Source organism: Cyrtonyx montezumae, unplaced genomic scaffold (assembly GCF_038088225.1).
Source record: "Cyrtonyx montezumae isolate F1298 unplaced genomic scaffold, pur_monq_1.0 scaffold_5, whole genome shotgun sequence".
Classification (NCBI taxonomy): Eukaryota; Metazoa; Chordata; class Aves; order Galliformes; family Odontophoridae; genus Cyrtonyx; species Cyrtonyx montezumae.
In genome coordinates, this window is record NW_027072056.1 from 5,055,482 (window position 1) to 5,074,485 (window position 19,004).

At 38.8% G+C, this 19,004-nt stretch overlaps 1 protein-coding gene across 2 annotated transcripts in view; it reads right to left on the reverse strand.

Annotated features, from left to right (window-relative positions):
• Window positions 1-13,977: 13,977 nt before the first annotated feature.
• Window positions 13,978-19,004, reverse strand: part of LOC136056028 (vesicle-associated membrane protein 2-like) — a 149,828-nt gene continuing 144,801 nt past the window's right edge. For both annotated transcript variants that reach the window (XM_065747985.1, XM_065747984.1), the window contains 3 exons: window positions 18,759-18,917; window positions 16,587-16,638; window positions 13,978-14,577 (listed from right to left, as the gene is read on the reverse strand). In XM_065747985.1, coding sequence (XP_065604057.1) covers window positions 14,561-14,577; window positions 16,587-16,638; window positions 18,759-18,917 — 228 coding nt within the window. In that variant the 3' untranslated portion in view covers window positions 13,978-14,560. The remainder of the gene's footprint in view (window positions 14,578-16,586; window positions 16,639-18,758; window positions 18,918-19,004) is intronic.

Consider the following 19,004-nt stretch of genomic DNA (forward strand, 5'->3'; position numbering starts at 1 on the left):
CCACGAGGTGGGAAAGCAAAGCATGGGTTCATTTCTTATTTCCTTATAGGAAAAGTCAGTTTGGAAGTTGATCACACTTCAGTGAAGACACAACTAAGCCTTGATGCCTTGGTTAAGCTAGACCAAAGTCTCTTCTAGTCTCTTGTTAACACCATCATTATTATCCCACAACAAAAAATTATGATCTCTCCTCAACATAGCAGAATTTTGTAGCTTTAGAGCGTTTGTTTGTTTTAAAACCATGCCATGGATCTGCTCATTTGTGAGTACTGCTATTAGCATTGTTAGCATTAACACGTTAGTATCTGCTGCTAGGGGTGACTCCATGGTGGGATTGTGATGAAGGAGGGGAGGTAATTATGGAGGGGCAGTTGGCTCTATTAATATGTCATAGTCCTGCAGCAGGGCAGGTGGTGTACGAGAACACCATGGATCTGCCTAAAGAACTCTTTGTTCTCCCTTCGGTTCTAGTTTACTGACTGTGGTGAAACCACTCATTAAAAGGGAAGGTAGGGAATGTTCTTAAATGAGTCATGTTTGTTCGGTGATTGTCAGACTGCATCTGTAACTGGTTCAGTAGCTCTATTCAACTGGTGAGCTCGTTCCCATTACAGCACAAGACACAGGGAGCTTTTATACAGACAGCTGTGGGCAACATCCTTCATATTGACTCTACGTAGGGATTCAAAAGTACTTCACACTGATGTGCTTGCAAGAGAGTACAGGACAGATCTAATATATTTGAGAAATTCAGAGCCTTCCCTTCTAAGCTGCATTTAAATTAAGTATTCATAAAAAAATAAAAAAAATAAGAGTTTTCACTGAGGACAAATGAGGCAACATAATCATAATCACCTTGAGCAATGCTAAACACAATAATGTTGGAGGGAAACCTGGAAGCATCAAGAACACAGACTTCAGTGGCTAACAGAACAGTACTGGCTACGGCCAGAACTCAATCTTCTCAATGATTTTTTTAAACTAGAGAAAGCAGGGAACTGCAGTGAAATTACTTGAGACATAACTACCCAGACCAGAGGGATAACAGCGTTTCATACAGCATCACAGAACAGAGAACAGGTCGCTGGGGTGATGCAGAGAGAGTCAATGAGGCAGTGCCAAAAATCATAGTCCCCAAAACACTGCAAGTTTGAGAGCTCTTGAGAAATCTGAAGCCTCTCTAACATACAGGAGAACAAACTGAAAAGCTTTACGATCAGCACTCATTGCCTGCTCCCACCACCGTGCATCCCCCGGGGTGCGCAGCAGCGGAGCCTGGCTCGGGCACATTTTTGCTCTCCTAGTTTTAGGTACACGCTGTTGTGATTGTGATGTGTTGTACAGCCACACAAGGCTGAAAAAGAAGAGCTCGTGCTGCTCTTAATTGTATATTAATGACCTAATTGTCAAAAGAATATTTTGTGGTAAAATCCAGACACCGTGATGTCTATAAAACAATGGTGTCTTAGTGTCATCAGAGAACTCTTCAATATCCTACATGAGAGCTGACAAATTTAAATACAGCCACGGGCAGCTCCTAATAGGCACAGCACAGAAGTGCAGCGATGCTGCTCAGAACCAGCTTAACTTGCTTACTCCTTAGGGCTTTAAGTTCTAGGCTTAGCTGCAGATCAACATCTGGGTTAGCTCATCATCTATAGACAGGCCTTGAGCATATTACTTCTGCCTGTATTTCCTCAGAAATGCCACTTCTAATCCTCAACGAAGGCTTCAACTGTACTTCTTCCATCTAGCAGGCAAACCTAGGCATCTCATTTGCAACTGGCACTGGTGTCCAAAGTGACTAGATGTCTGAGTGGTCAAAAAATGCCTATGCATGAAGGAAAGTTGCTTTTTTTTTTGTATTCAAATACTGGGGGGGAAATGTAGCGGTGGGGGAACTACTCAGGCCTTATACTCCTGAGTGAAGTAGAAAACCCTAAAACTTTTGCTAATAATGTCAGGAGGATTTAAATGAAATTCATCCTTAAAGATATTGCTTACAGAGTTTCACTAATCATAATTTTGTTTACTGTCCAAAACTATAGAAGAGATTAAATGAAACAATGGGTATAATATCAGGATAATTGCCATGGAGGCAGAGGTAGAATAAACAGTATTAAATACAGTTCTAAGTAATACTAATATGCCCATAGGATGTTTCAGTTTATTTTAAAAGAGGCAACAAAATGTTTGTGTTACCACATTGAGCATTTAGTGGGCTCTCACTTGGATAGGAACACTGACAGCTGCCCTGGTCTTAAGTGCTGGAACTGGCAGATGTGCAGAAATGGACTGCTAGGATGACAAAGGAGGACATGAACTATAGAATCATAGAATAATTAAGGCTGGAAAAGACCTACAAGGTCATCAAGTCAACCCATCCTCACCATACTCACTAAGCCATATCCCTAAGTGCCACACCTGCGTATTTCTTGAACATTTCCAACCAGCCATGCTGGCTGTCTTGGATCAGCTCCTCATCTCACACATGCCTTAACATCTCTTCCAGGAACATCTGCTCCATGATCTTCCCAGGCACAGATGGAAGGCTCACTAGACTGTAGTTCCCCAAGTCTTCCTTCCTCCCTTTCTTGAATATGGGAGTTATATTTCTCTTTTTCCAGTCACTAGAGATTTCAGCTGACAGATACGATTTTTCAAATATGATGGAGAGCAGTTCAGCAACCATATCAGCGAGTTCCTTCAGAACCACAGGAAGCACATCATCCAGCCCCGTAGAATTGTATGCATTCAGCCTCATGAGGTGTCTTGGACTTGCTCTGCTATTACACCAGAAGGGATTTTGCTCCTCTGATCCTCACTTAGAAGTTCAGGGACACGAGAGGTGCGAGAAGCCTGACTGGCCATGAAGAACACGGCAAAGAACTTGTTAAGTACCTCAGCCTTATCCATGTCTAGGGAGGCCATCTCTCCCTTTTAATTAATTAGGGGGGGGGGTACACTCTTCTTTGCTTGTCTCTTCTCCCTGTGTATCTAAAGAAATTCTTCTTGTTTCTCACATCCCTCACCAAATTCAACTCCGTCTGTGCCTTGGCTTTCTTGACTCCATCCTTGTACATACAGGCAAGGCTTTCCAGACTCCTGTTGAAGATGGACTATAGGGTAGGTGTTTTTTGAGGCTAACCCAGAGTATGTAAGCAACAGTATACATTGTACACTGTCTAGTGAAAGGAACAACCTAGATAAGCACTAGAAATTTAATTCCCAAATCCACTGACTACATTCAACACAATAAAGCTATAATACGGCCAACAGAAAGTAGAAAAGCCAGGCTTACCCGCATTCGTTAAGTTCAGCTAATGGCTATTAAATTATAATTAGACTGATCAGATGCTGAGGAAGAAAGAGTATTATTTCTGCAGTCATTCTAGTTGTCTTAAAACGGTAAAACTGAATGCCAACAATACCAGGAAATTCCCACAGTAAAATGTGTTAATATTTGCAGGTGTAAGAGCTTCTCCTAATAGCTGCCCAAACCATAGGTGTCATTACAAGGTTACATTCTCCTAGATTTGAAAGATCTTAGAAAGCAAAAAAATTTTTTTTTTAATCACAGTCATCATCACTGCCTAGCATATATTTCATATACAGCTCTAATAGTCTCCAGATTAGAGGGTTCTTTTAACCTCCTATTACAGTTCTAACCTTTTTTTATATTTTCCCTAAATTGTGAGATTATTTTTAAAAAATTAAACATGTCATGAGTGCTTAAAAGCATCTCATTCATTCATTCACCTCCACGTACTTAGCTCAGAAACTAAAGTATATATGGTCACTTCACAATTTGTTTTGTTTTTGAACTATATTCCAAAGCATAAGCAATTCCCAAAGCTGATCACCACATTAACTTAACAAATCCTTATTCAGAACTTATGAGAGTACCCTGAAAGATAGAAAACCAGGAATTGAACCACTGTCTTTCAACAACACTGAGCTAACTACCTAACCTGGCAGTAAGAGAGCTAACAGAGTATTTCTTCACTATTAGCATATGCCTTATTTTGGCTTTGATCAGTTTCCTGTGCTTTTCAATATCATATTCATTTACATTCAAGTTTACAATTTAAATTTACTCTTAAATTCATATTCATTTAATGCACTGTGCAACCTAATTCACTCTCTCAGTCCTTATATGCTACTTCACATAAATGAGAATGATTTCTTCCCTACAATGCATAACAATTACTTTTCCCTACCTTCTTAGAGAGTCACAGTGCCCCCAATTTATTGCCAGGCACAGTAAGAATCAGCAGGGAAAAAGCTGTTATTTTACTATAAGAGCACCATCACATTTTGCTATTACCTGTTGTGGCACATCCACACGGTGAGATGATACCATGCCCTTCATACACACTGAGATCACCTGCAGGCAATTTAAAGCTACTGAATGATATCCCACATGCAAAAAGACATACAGCTACCTCGAACTATTTACCTATGTGCAATGCTTACATATTTAAAAATGTAGGAGTAGCCACTAGGAGGGGACAAAAGCAGCTTCTAACTCTTGCCCCTTTTAAGAGCTTAATTACTCAATGGTGATAAGGATGGTAATGGTTACTGTGCCCCATTAAGCCATCACACCAGTTGCAAGCATCAGCTGCTTCAAGTTAAGGTGAAAGATGATCCTGAGAGCCTGTATCCTTCCCACAGAAAAAAATAATAATCCCTCTGTCTCCGTTTAAAAAATGTGTCTAAAGTACACAAAATTCCTGAACTAGCAAAACTCTGTGGCAGTGAGTTCCCTTAGTCAATTTTGCTTTACTAACAGGAAAATATATTTCTCCATAGGGAAAAGTAAGAATAAGGTCAAAGTAAGAATAAGGTCAAATGTAATAAATACATTTTCTCACATGCTTGTCTTCAGTGACAATTCTTTAATGATTATACCACTGTCTCCACTGCTTCCCTTCTCCTTTTTTGTTCAAGGAGTTCATTGTTGTTTTACAACATAAGTATTTTTTTACTTTTCTGTTAGACTGAATATATAAATATTCGGGGGGAATTAGAAAGTCTTGATTTCCAGAAGTACATGTAACACAAAGGGAATGAAGGCAGAAACTGCTGAGCTCTGTTCAACTTTGTGTATTCAGAATAGAAACAAGACAAAAAGCATCTACTTAAAACAAGATTTATTGGCACAAACATACATGTTACAAATGTATACAGTATTTTTGGAAAATATGTTCACCACTTCAAAAATAAATAGATCACCACCCACAGGAAAATACAGTAATATCAAACTTGCTAAGTTGTCACAATTTTAGCATCAAAATGTACGCAGATTTTCATCATTTATAAACTAACTTCTACTGACCTCCAGGTAGAGCACTTTAAGAAATTTCCTGGTCTCCACATTTCTTTCCTTCCCAGGTAGCTCTATTAAGATGCAAATGCAATGTTTTCTATAGAGGCACAACTCTCCATTTCTTGCCCAGTACAGCTGAGTCTATAGATCAGAGATGCTGTTCTCACCAAAGGCTTTCAGATCCTTTTTGAACTTACTACTACATAGCTTAACACTACTGTATGGCCTTTAAAAGGGCACAGTTAAAGGTTTGGTCTGGAGTTTAGTTTTTAAAATGGCAACTGAAAGCAAACTACTGCTTATTCCTATTAGAGGAAAGAAAGTTTGAAGAATTAAAAGAAAGGTACGTTTTTTGTTTGTTTGTTTTGTTTGTTTGTTTTTCATTGCTATTCCAGTGACAGTGAACAGGGACAGACATTGTTAAAGTGACTTGTGAGGAAAACTAGAATGTCAATAAATCCTCTTCTTTCTTTTGCGTCACTATAGTAACTTAGCAATGAATCAGTGTTCTGTCACTGAAGTTTAACAGTGCAGAATCAGACTACCAGATGCCTTGAATCTGAATGAATGCTATGGATAGCCTCAGCTTCAGTATCAGTGGGGTGGGCTTCATAAATGCAGAAGGGAATGAATACGCTGATATCCTCAGACATGACACAGTTCAGTGTAAAAGAGGAAGAAAAAATAATTCTTGTGCTAGTGAAAACTCTCTGAAAAATAGGAGTTGTGCTTACTCCCACAGGATCTGAGTTTGACTTTTATCAGAAAGGTGCATTAAAAAAAGCAAAAACATAGAAACATAGAACCACTAGATTTGGAAAGGACCTCTGAAGGCCATCCTGTCCAATTCCCCTGTGATGAATAGGGACACCACAGCTAGATCAAGTTGCCCAGGATCTTATCCAGCCTCATCTTAGAAGTCTACAGGGATGGGACATCACCACATCAGTATGCAACTTGTTCCAGTGCTGTAAATTACTTCCCCTGTGGGGCAGAACCTGTCCCTGCCCCCAGCTGCCCCTCCCCTGTCACAGTCCCGTGCTGTTCCCTTGGGTGCTGTCACTGTCAGAGAGCAGAGCTCAGTGCTGCTCGTTGTTCCCTGTGAGGAGCTGCACCCACCACAGCGATACATCTTGCACTGTAGACCCTTCACCATCTTTGTAGCCCTCCTTTGGATACTAATAGTTTCTTGTCCTTCCTGTCCCATGGTGCCCAAAACTTAGAAAGGTGGTCACTCTTGGTGGGGCAGAGACTATATGTACTGGTAGAATTCACTCTTGAATCACCATCCTTGGAAATTTTCAAAACTGAGCATGACAAACCCTGAGCAATTTGATCTAACCTCACAGTTGGCTTACTTTAATTGGAATACATAAACCCCAGAAGACCATTCCAACCTGATTTTCTATCATTCAAAGGAAAGGCTTTTCCTCTTCTGAATTAGAACATAGCATGGATTCCTTATCAGGCCTGGATTTATTTAGGACAAATGAGGCTTTTAATTGTCTCTCCCCATTAGCATTGTCTGATGCAGTATGTCCATAGCTATGTACTTCTTCCCTTTCCTTCACTTCTATCTCAAAGCTACCAGAAAAAAATCCAGAAGAAATTCTCTATATGCTCAAGCATGTGCTGAAATAGCTTCCAAAACAGTATGCTTTGTTCTTCACTCAAGGCCAGATTGTGAAATACTCAACCTGAACAGATGTTCAGGTCTACATTCCTGAACTGCATATATAGCACCTTCAGAAACTGCTTTTCAGTGTTAAAACTCAAACATAAGTGATTAAGAAAAATACTAATTAGCTGGCTACAAACTCATTTCCTGCAATGGCTAAAACAGTTTTATAATAAGAGTTAATATATGGACACTACAAGAACTTTTTATATCGCAAAACCAAGTAAAGATTGCTCACTTTAACTCTTCTGTACTAGGGAAGAGAATATGTCACCCAAATGGCAAATGTTTGTCTGCATATATATGCGTTTTTGGAGTGGGAGAGGAAAAAAAAGTTGTCAAATAAAAATGTAACCTCTGCAACAGTTGATGTTTCCCCCTTAAAATGTATTTCTGCGACAGACAAAGGAAGCTTTTAGGCCCTGCTTTTGAGTAGGAGGTACTAATTTCTAATCTTTCAGTGGTGCTGGTAAACATAATGTGACTAATATTTTACCACATGGTTGAGGAGGGGGGACTTTTCATTTACAAGACAAAGTAATGATATAGTTCATGACAAATAGCTGACTACCAGCAACATTCCATTGTGCAGACCTGTGCATATGTCTTAGTTGCGTTAGCATTTTATCTTATATCCAAGTTGGGAAAAAAGCTAATGCAAAATCTATTGAATTTAGCATTCCTAATGAAAAACGTAACCTGTCATTAATAAGCGGGCTTTGGAAGCTATTTGTCTAATTTGTATTGCTGCTAATAACTTAAATAACAGACAAAGAATATTTAAACTATATACTCTTTATGATACAGTTCTATTCTGAGTCAGTTTTTCTTTTAAATGTCACAAAAGGTTGAACTTGCAGTACTTAGTACGCTGTGGTTTGCTAGTGGCACAGTGCTCATACTGACCACTTCACTTTCAGGTCCAACCCACATGAGCATGACAAATGGAGAAATTGTTGCAACCTTTCATGTAAGTTCTATAAATATTAATAGCTGAACTTCCAAAAACAATTGTGTGTTGTACTTCTATGAATTCCCAGCTTTATCATACATATCATCTCAAACTTTACAAAGAAAACAACAGCAGCTATAGCTGATGGTTGCAGTTGATGATTTTTTCAGGTCTTTTCCAACTTCAACAATTCTATGATTTCACATTATTTGGTCTTACTTTAAATAAATATGCAGCTTATCAGGGAAGAAATTAATTTCTAAGGATGCATTAATGTACTGAAGGCTCTTAATTCTTTTTAATTGTTCTGTTTCCAAAAGCTCAAACCACCACCACCACACGTCCACAATTGTCAAAAATGTATTGGATTCAGGACAGTCTTTTTCCATCCTTTCCACTGACCACTTAATAATGGAAAAAGAACAGATACTAGAGTGGAATGAGGATAAGCAAAATGATTATGCTGTGTCAAAAAGGTGTTAGTACTGGCAGACTGAAGTTGTGTACAGCAAAAAGGTATGTATATTTAATGCACCAATCACTCTGGAGTCCTTTCTTGACTCAAGTCCTCAAGCACTTCTGTAGCACACAAGAGCTGCATGTCTTGAGATGGTACATCCTGAATAGCTCTCCTTGGAAAAAATAAACAAATAGATAATTACTGTGTATGTTTCCTGTGTTCTCAAGAAAAAAATGAAAGGAAGTAAATTCAGCTACCTCATCTGAAGTAGTAGCCTATGAACACTTCAATAAGCTAGCACACCTTAATTTTAACATATGAATGGCACTCTTATGTAAAAGCTTTCCAAGGAGGCTACAGAATGTCACCTACATTTCACTTATACCATTTCCCAATTTTCCACTTAGTCATTATCACACCATCCTCATTTGCTATTTCCTCTGTCTCCCATCTAAATTGATAGAATTACTGTTACAAGAAATACTAAAAAATTAATTAAAACCACAGTGTTACAATGGAAGTAGCTTATCAAAAATGCTGTTGTCTAGCAGCCAGGAGCATTCTGCACTATCACATCATTTTGAACTGAATAAAGATCCAAGAGCCACACTTTGCCTTTCAGTTTTCTCATCCCATCAGTAGGGGCTGGTTTGAGGACTGCAGGGCATTATGGGAAGGAAGCTGTGCACCACTCAGATGTGCCTCAGCTATGATTGAGGTCAACAATAACAACAAGACAGAAGGCAGGGAGTCAATTCATAGGGCCGCAGAACAACCCTAGCCCCAATATGCTATGCTCCAAATACATTACACTACGAAAACACAAAGGCATTAAAAGAGAACAAAGACTTAAAGAATAATGGTGAAGCCAGCTACTGTTAGAATAGTTAAAGAATGGACAGCCTTTCATAATTATCTTTGTTGTTCTCTATGTTATTCTCTCTTTGAAAACAAATAATTTGCCCTTTTAAACTTACAGCACATGGCTTCTTTGCTTGAATAGAGTGTTACGTATGAACCACGGGGCTGTATTCATGTTTTAAACCAGTACAGGTTATGATTTTTACTTTGGAGAGTTAGCAGATGTGATACAGTCATGACAGAATGAGGTTACTGCAGAAATGACTCATTGTTAAATAATCAAGTGTTTACCAAAACTGCTTGTAATCAGACTGCCAGTTTTGCTTTATTGTAAGATGTAGCTTTTAAATGTCAGTGCATTGGGAAAAAAGGTAAAATTCTTGGGCAGCTCAGATCTCTTTTTATGCATGTGACAGTCTTCTGATTCTCAATGAAGAAAAAAAGCCACTGAGAACATCAGCGGAAGCATAATTTAATGAAATAAGGAAGTTAATCGAAGAAGAAGAAAAAAATCACTTCTTGAAGTGGAATAGAGAATAATTTCTGAAGGAGAAAAGAAGGAAAAAAAAAAAGATGTAAGGTTCTGGTTTGACTATTTTATACAGTTCAACACTATTCAATACCATTATACAGTTCATACTGAAAATAACGGTCAGCATCTAAGGCATCTTCTGCCTATTATTTCTTTAGACACAATTGCTTTTTACAAACAATGTTCTCAAGCCTTTTTGTTTTTAGCTTTTAAAGAAAGGTGTTTGAGGGTGCTTGTACTTTGTCTAGCATGGAGAAATGCAAGCTCAAACACATTTCATCTAACAAAAGGGCTCTAAACCAGCTGGGGAGAATAACTGCCTAGAAGACCACCTCAACTCCTCTGACTACACAGGGAACCCAGAGGCTAGGTCTGTTACTGTCCTATGGTTCAGGTCAGGTCAGATTCAGGTCTGGATCCAGACCAAAGAGACTTTGGACTCTTTGGGATCTTTCTCCAACACTCACTGTGTACATTGGGAGCGAGCCCATTGCCTTATATGGCTACCACTTAAAAGGCAGGAGAGATCTAAGCCCTTGGTCACACTCAAGTGCCCTCTAATTTGTTTTATGAAGATTTAGAAGATCTAGCACCAACATGAGCAACAGAGGCACTGCCATGAAAAAAATAGTATATTATACATACTCTCACTGGGTCAGTAACCAGTGAGGACAGAGAAAGAAAAAAAAAAACTTCGTAAAACTACAAAGACTTCACTAACATCTGAGCTTGCAGAAGTTCCTGAAATTTCAGTCTGCCATGACAGATGTACTTCTGAGAAACAGACATCACCATTTTACATGCATGCTCTTGAGAGACAAGTCGAAATAATGAACTTGCTTATAAGAGTTAAAACCCGTTCAGACAGTAAGTAGCTTGACTATTCAGATAGTTATGGGAAGGCCTTGTGGAGAATCAGGGACAGGAGTGAGACACAGCAAATGAAGAATTTCAAATGGTCTTGCTAACCAAGAAAAAAACCACAGCTGACTATCTGTTCTAAGTAGTTCCTTAAATAGTTACAATTGTCATGTCCTTCTGTCAATGCAGATGTTTAAATCACTTGTTGTAGATGACTCTTTAGAAAGAAAATTGTATTTTACTTGTCTGAACTGTTCCAAGGCCTATGTCACGCAGGTTCCAATGGAACTGAAGTACCAGCTTTAAAAGTCAAACTGACTGAACTTTGAAATCACTCCCTGTCCTACAGACCCTAGGTTACATTCAGAATCTTAATCAGATTCTCCCTCCTCCTTTTAATAACACTGAAATATGTTGAACTATGCTGGACTGACTGTGCTGTTACATCATGTGGTCAGGTGAAAAGCAGGCCAAGTGTGTCTGTTTGGGCCCCCACGCTACTTGCTCCCACTAGTTCTGCACTCCAGGTATTTAGGTTTAGAGCCATATTCATGTTATTTCAAGGTGAGCTAAATTAGAAGGAAGAAGGTGTAATGACCACACAGGACTTGACTGGTCTGTGAAGAGTGACTGCAAATAACACTACTTAAACCTTACAATTTGATGTGAAGTCATGCTAAAAAGCAGCTATGGCACAAACACAGATTAGCTCCTAACCACCCAATTTCAGCAACGCTGTTTCTGAATGCCATCATCATGCTAGAATTGCAGCTGCAATTCTGCAGCCCAGAAACTGGGGATCAGTATGTGCTTCTTACAAGTACTGAATATGCAAGTCTCTTATGTTGTCTAACTCTAATTTATACTACCAAAATACAAACTAAAGCTATGAAAACTCTAGCTAGAGCTTCCAGCCAGAGGTCTTCGATTCAGTCCCCAAGATGGCAATCACAAATAAATCAGCCTTGCAATCTCCTGAGGGTTTGCCATGATGTAGATAAAAGGGAGCCCCTTTGTGCCTTTTTATCAGTCTGAGCCTGGGCAGTAATTGGTGGGGAAGAATCATAGTTGAAATTCTACTCAGTAATGGAAATTCTAGCCAGTGCTGAATAAAGAAGAATGAGTTAACCTTTATATGGGAAATTTGCTATGACATATAGGGAGCTGTAAGTATGAATGGACATTTTAAATGTAAAGGTAGTGATTGAAAAAGAAATCAATCCTGGCTTAAACACAAATAAGATCTCCAACTGTGTTTATATAGATTGTCCTCTGTACCACTCTGTGGATGTGATGGTGTTGCACAATTCATGACCTTAAACTGATCTTTATTACCATATTCTCACTTCGGGTTAATTAACTCTCTGCAGGAGCAGTAAGACTCCAGATCTATACAGTGTGGAAGGACATACTTGTTCATGCTTCCTGGGCTGAATTAGAAACATTACATGGCTTACTAACTGCAACCAAACAGCACAGCTAGCAAACATTGGACATGCACAAGTACACTGTAGTGCAATCAATTTAAAAACATTAATTCAGCAAATTTTATTAGCACACAGGAGTAAATTGCCTATTTACAAACATTTTACAGCCCTCTAGAGGCTAGGTTTCATGACCAAACTCTTGCAAATTCTTACCAACAGCCAGCAGACAACCCCATCAGTTGCTATTTTGAGGGAGAATGAATACTCATTCAGCAGTTTATCTTCCCCAGTGATCCCTAAAGCTCACATTTTTATTACTAACTTGAGATAAATTAGCTTGGAGGACCTAAGCTCTTCATCCTTACAGTATAGCTCCACTCGTAAACTTTGCATCTTTGTAGCTAGAGGATTCAAACATCTTCATGTGTATCTGTTGCTTACATTAGCTAAATATATGCTTCAGACTATGGGAGATCAGGCTGTCTACATTAGGGATCTGTATCACATAACCTTTCTGATTGTACTCTCCAATGAAAGCTACTTGTATCTCATGAGACATTTCAGCATTCCTGCAAAGAAACCCTATGAGGATCAAGTCATGCTAAACATGGGTATGGGTGGCAAGGTCATCATCATCAGGGGTAACTCTTCCTAGCTGTTAGTTATCCAAATATCTTAACAGTCTAAAAAGAGTCTTGAAGTTGGACAGCTCATTCTTTTGCCAGAAAAGGCTCAGTTACACACAATCATAGCACTTCACAAAGTCAGGCCCTTTAACAACAGCATAATTTTTTGTCTGATCCATGAGGATTTTAGAACAGTTCATGTACTTAGCTGATGAACTGAAGCAAACAGAGCATAACAAGAGAGATGCTCTTCAATGAGAATGTTTACTAATATAACTGTTTATATGCGTTAACAGAGCTGCAGGCAAAACAAAACAAAACACTTTTAAATAAATAAATAAATAAGTATCTAACAATTCTTAGAAATTCTGAAGAATTTATCTTAAAAAGGCGCTGTCGGGGTTACACGGCTCAAAATCTGAACATTCATTTTTACTTTAAAATAGATATGTTTTAAATAGATGTAATTTTCTCAGAATATTATCCATATCCTCCTAAAAACAAACTGGGTGGTATTTAAAAAAGAAAAAGTAGAAACTGAACACCTGGGAGTAACTCTACAATAATAGTATACAACAACTTTCCCCCAAAATCCAATATATCTTTTCCTTTAATTTTATCAAATGATGGTGTAAGTATGAAAAATATCTCATCTGAGTACTTTATTTTGATGATGTTTATAGGATACGAACTATACACACAAATTAAATTGCAAGTAAGTGAACTAACACCTCCAGTTTAGGACAATGTTTCTCTGCCTTCCTCTGCTTCAGGAAAGCTTTGCTAGGCCCCCTCGAATTTCCATTCCCTGGCCTCTGTCCCTACTGTTCCTTCTGTTTACCACATCCTCCTCTTCCTGATTTTTAACTGATCCTCACAAGGAGAACCTTTTCTGCAAAATGGAGCAGAAGCAGCTTCCTACAGTTGTGATGGGAAGCCTGACATCACCAAAGTCATTCATACACTTCAAGTTAGGGCTATAGGTATTAGGGTTTGGCATTCAGGAGAGTTGTATGGATTCTGACAGGCAGTGCCTTGAGTTTTTAGCGAGAACCAACTAGGTGCACCTTGGTTGTTTATGGTGCTTGCATTACCATTTTTGCATTTCACTTAGCTTTTTCAAGATAGTGCAAGCTAATTTTTTTGGTTGTCCTGAAGTTTTCTTTCTGTCTTTCACATTGAGGCCACGTTGGTTGCTCAGAACACACCAGAAAGGAAAATTTAAATCCATAAAATGCAGTTCTGTTTATTTTCTGCAGGCAATGTTTTTAGAAAGATATCACATTTAATTTCAAAAATATGTTTGGTTGGCTAAGTAGGGACATCTCACGCATTCTGTGGATACTTGCAAGTACCACTTTCCAATGTAGCAGAGACTTGCTAACTCAAAAAGCTGCATCTGATAGTGAATTTTGCCACACAACTTTAGGTTTTCAGACTAAGAACTTTGGCCCCCATGTATGCTGAAACCTTAAATTTAAATCCAGTTTAGCTGACGGTGTCCCTTTACGCAGGAACTCTCCTCTAGCTGCGTTCTCCAATTCTGAGATATTTAGGATGCTTTTCATATACTACAGTTTCTGAAGGTCAGTGTGTGCACGTTTTAAGACACAGTGATTAGACAGTGTATGGAACTACTTGGCAGTATTTAGCTGGTACAGTTTCTTGTGGAAACAACAGGATTCCAAAACACACCACACTGAATGCTTATACGTTATTACAAGCAAAAATCCCAAGACACCAGGAATTAAAAAGCGGAGTTCAACAAAGGAACACTGATATTGTTGGTTGATATGAACAAAGTTGTGCCAAGTCTTCCTTCTTCATTTTTTCAAGTGGAGAAATAAACTGAGAAAGAAAGCAGAAGGGGAAAAACAAGACATACAACATCAGTTAGTACAGAGTTACCATTGCTTTTGTCTCACAGAAGCTTGTTCTATCTGAGGATGGCAAACACCTGTAGCACATTTTTGTTGAAAGAGCACAGCATTTAGCAAACAGTGTACCTTCCTGCTTGGAACAGAGCTGTGACTCACATGTCAAAAGGCATTTAATGGGAAAACTGCAGTGGAAAGCAGGGAAACTGTGGCTCCAGAAGAAAGGACAAGGACTAATGCTGATGTGAGCAATCACCCCCAGCAATACTTGAAGTACCACATGGAGTAAATCTTCATCACTGGGCAGCCAGCATACTTTTCCAGGGCCTCACTACCAGGATGAAAGGTAGCTCAGCTTGGAACACGTTACCAACTGTAGCTTGTTGCTGTGAGGAACTACCCATTTATCTGTGTCTACAACCAGCCCTGCACTGTGGATATCTTGTTCACATACACATTGATTACAGGCCCTGTCTATGGCAGACACTTGGACACTAGATTACAACCGAATTTACATATATACTTGAGAACTGCTGTAAATGAAGACACTGTTGAGTTTAATACACAGAGTGTATTGGCACAATATTCAATACACAGAGTCATGACCCCTGTTTAATGATGTGACACTCAAGTTTGGGTTCAGAGTATTTAATTGCAACCTAAATATCTCAAACTTGCTATTTCTGTTTCCAGACTTAGCAAGACAGGCATTCAGCATTTAAAACCAGGAGGAAAACAATGTTATTACATATATATAATTTCACAGTTAACTTTTAAGGAGAAATTACTAGCTATCTTGTCTGTTTTTTTCTTTCTTGTTAAGATACAGTGTTCAACAAGACATATACATACACAGCAAGCAATGTGATGGCTGCACATCTGTCCTCTCAGTTTGCTGTACAAAACTTCAGAACAAAGGCCAATCTTTCTCTTGAAGCCACTCACCTCGAGTAACTGGTTAATATAGTTAATTAATATCTAGCCAGTTCTCATTCTTGCTGTGTTAGTTATGAAACCTTTCAATCATTCTGGGTCACTCTAGTGCCAGCATTCATAAGCCTAATAAACTTCCACATGCATCTCAATCCATTTAGTTATGTTTACAGGTGATTCTATAAGCCTCCTTTAAAGAAGTAACAGGAAAATGGAAACAAGCCAAAGAAGAGGCGTGTAATCTGAGAGCTGGGAATTAATTCCCATCCACAGTGTAGCCTCCTGGTGAATCATTTCTGTGTTACTAGCTGTATCACCTACCTCACGAAATCTCCCTTTTAGGAGTTAATGCCATATTACTGTTATGTCATGCAACGGCTGTTGCTAGCCCAGAGGTTACATAAATAAAATGTTCAATTCCTGTCATTACAAGATCCCTGGCTCCCAACCAGCATGACTGCCATTATTCATTTATATGCTATCTTTCCTATAATAAATGTGTAAAATGAGATGATCTTTAGAGACATTAAAGCAGTATGTCCTTGTGCCATCTTTTACCAATATTTAAGTATTTAAGATGCAAAGAGATTTTCAGAAGTAGCAACATCTCAAATTCCAACTGATTTGGAGGGAACTAGGGAATTCATTAAATGCCCATTTGCCATGTGGGCCTTCACCCTCCTAGTGATAGGTATGAGATAATTCAGCAATTACTATTCTCACTAGGAGCAACTATGACTGTAGATCTGATTCTAATTAAGATATCTGAGACTGCATTAAAAAGGTATATAAACAGGAAAAGGGAGAGTTTTCAATCTTGGGAAAAGTTATGTAACAAGCTAATGTAAAATACATTGAATGTCAACAAATTCTACCTATATGTGTCCAGTGAGCTTGCAGTAATTCTCACTATAACAGCATGAATCTTGAAGGGGAATTTCACAAATTAATCTATTTAAATATTTTATATTCTTTTTAATTTTGTTTTATTTTCACAAGTGACAGAGCTATTCAGACCATAAATGAAAGAGAAAATGAATTACTCACTTATAATTATAATGAGAATGACTGTGCATACTACACCAAGGATGATCATCATCTATAAAAAGAAAGTTATGAGAAAAAAGAGAAAGTCAGGTTTTCAGATGAAATACAATGGCAGAGTTATTTGCTTTTATTTAGTAGCCCTTTCTGCGTGCTCTTACTTCTTGCAAAGACTCAATGTAGAAGACTTGTAAAGGCCTCAGACTTGGGGTCAGTTTTAGGAAGAGCTGACCTCCAGCAACGGACTTACCTTCATGTCAAAGATATCAAATTATTGCTCATCAGCTGAGATGCAGTGACCAAACTTGTCCATTTCCAGCAATAAAATAAAAATAGACTTCTAACGTAATACAGTTCCAGATATGATTTAGGCAAATGTGTTCCCACTGGCTGGATTCACAGACGGTTCAGACTGGTTGTTAGGAGAAGGTTCTTTGAATCCAAGGGGTGGCCAGCCACTGGAACAGGCTCCCAGGGCAGTAGTCAAAACCTCACACTGAATATGTTCAAGGAGTGTTTGGACAATGCTCTCAGATATATAGTTGGGATTTTGGAAGGTCCTGTGTGGAGCTAGGAGTTAAAATCAATGATTCTTGTGGATCCCTTCCAACTTAGGAGATTCTCTGATCCTAGGTACCACTTCACACCAGAGTAACTTGACCACTTTTCACTATGTTTCCGTAGTCAGGAAAGAGGCAGCTGGAAACGTCTGATGTCTAGCATTTATTTGTGCTGGTTTTGTGTACTTGTGCTGTTGAGGGGTAGCCCTCACTAGCCAGCATGGTTTTCAGCACGTTAACAGAAATACCTCACTGGGAAGGAGCAGATACATCAGGGCCAGCTGTGCACAGACAGTTACCAGCACTGAGTTAAAGGCCCTTATGTTATACTTGCTGGCTGCTAGTGAGGACACCAGGGAGCTGCAATCCACTTCACATCATTAGCCCAGTGAGAATGGAAAGAATAATAATAACTTTAAAAAGCATGCAGACATTTTGAATCAAGATCTTCATTCCTCCCAACACACGTCCGGAGGACAGATAAATCATCTGATTTGCAGGAAATCTACTTATTGCTCTGCCTACTTACAGAGACTGCAAGTCATAACAAAGAAAGAAGGGTTCTGTTTGTCAGCATAAAGGGAAAGGGACAATAAAGAAAAGAGAATGAGATTGGATTTGAAGGTATGGTGTGGTATAGTGATTGCATTCAGTGTGCATGATCCTAGCTCAAAATCTGGGTCTGTATGTCCAGAATGCCCTGCTTCCTGCACACCTGGTCAAAACAACTAGGTAGCAGTTTAGGATAGGCCCAGAGGAACTGCTTAGTTGAGTTTCTAGCCTAGATCTTTCTGGAGGCTTATGTACATAGTTTAAACGGAATATTCTGCCTTGCTTTACACATCATAGCACTGTGGACTGAAGAGATAAAGCAGGCAAGAGAGATTAGTAAAAATGCATTTTGGATTCTCCTTTGGGAACTGGTGTCTTTATTTGAGTGGACATCAGTGGTCAGTAGCAAAAATAGTATTGAAGAGAACTGGGAAATAAGGTGAACTTTTAGCACAATATTCATATCCTCGTGGTGGAGGAGGTCTGAAAAGGCAAAGGAGAGTGAGGTTCCCACAGTTTAAGGGAAAGAATATGACTTTGAAGACAGCAGAGAAGACAGCTGGTTGATTAAAAGAAATCTACTGTCCTAAACTTTAAAAGACACTGTAATTTCCTCACTTCTCACAGCAGTTTGTGGAACTTTGGTTTTGGTGTTTTTTTTTTCATAGTTTACCATCCTAAAGAAATATCAAGAGGCTAATCATCTCCCACAAAGAAAAAGTTTCTTTTCTCCAGCTTCTGGTATTCACTATGCCCCGCGGGGCTTTGTGGTTCACAAAGAAATCTCACATGAATCAATATGAAATGCTCTCTCATCCCTGTTTGCAGACATCAGTATTTGGATGTTATATGTTGCAGAAATGATCTAAACAATAGATCTGGTAGAGACTGAAAATATTTGGCAATATAGTCACACAACATAGAGGGCAAAGCACCTACTTCTCTCCTTGATAAGAAGAGACCATTTAAAGATGGCATCCTACAAACAAAGTCCTAATATGTGCAAGAGAAGGTAATGTCTGCCATAGAGCTAGTCTTAATAAGAGATCCTTATAGTCCTTACCTTGCAATTTTTCCACCAGTATTTTCTCTTCAGTTTGGCTGCACTGGTTTCAAACTGTGAGGCACCTGCTTGCAATGCATCTGCCCGGTTGTCAAGCTCTGACAGCTTCTGGTCTCTTTCCAGCACCTTGTCCACGTTCATTCTCATGATGTCTACCACCTGCAAAGACATACCCCCACATTAGATTCAACATATAGTGAAGCCAAAGGTCACCCATATGTTCACACTCTAACTATATTATACTAT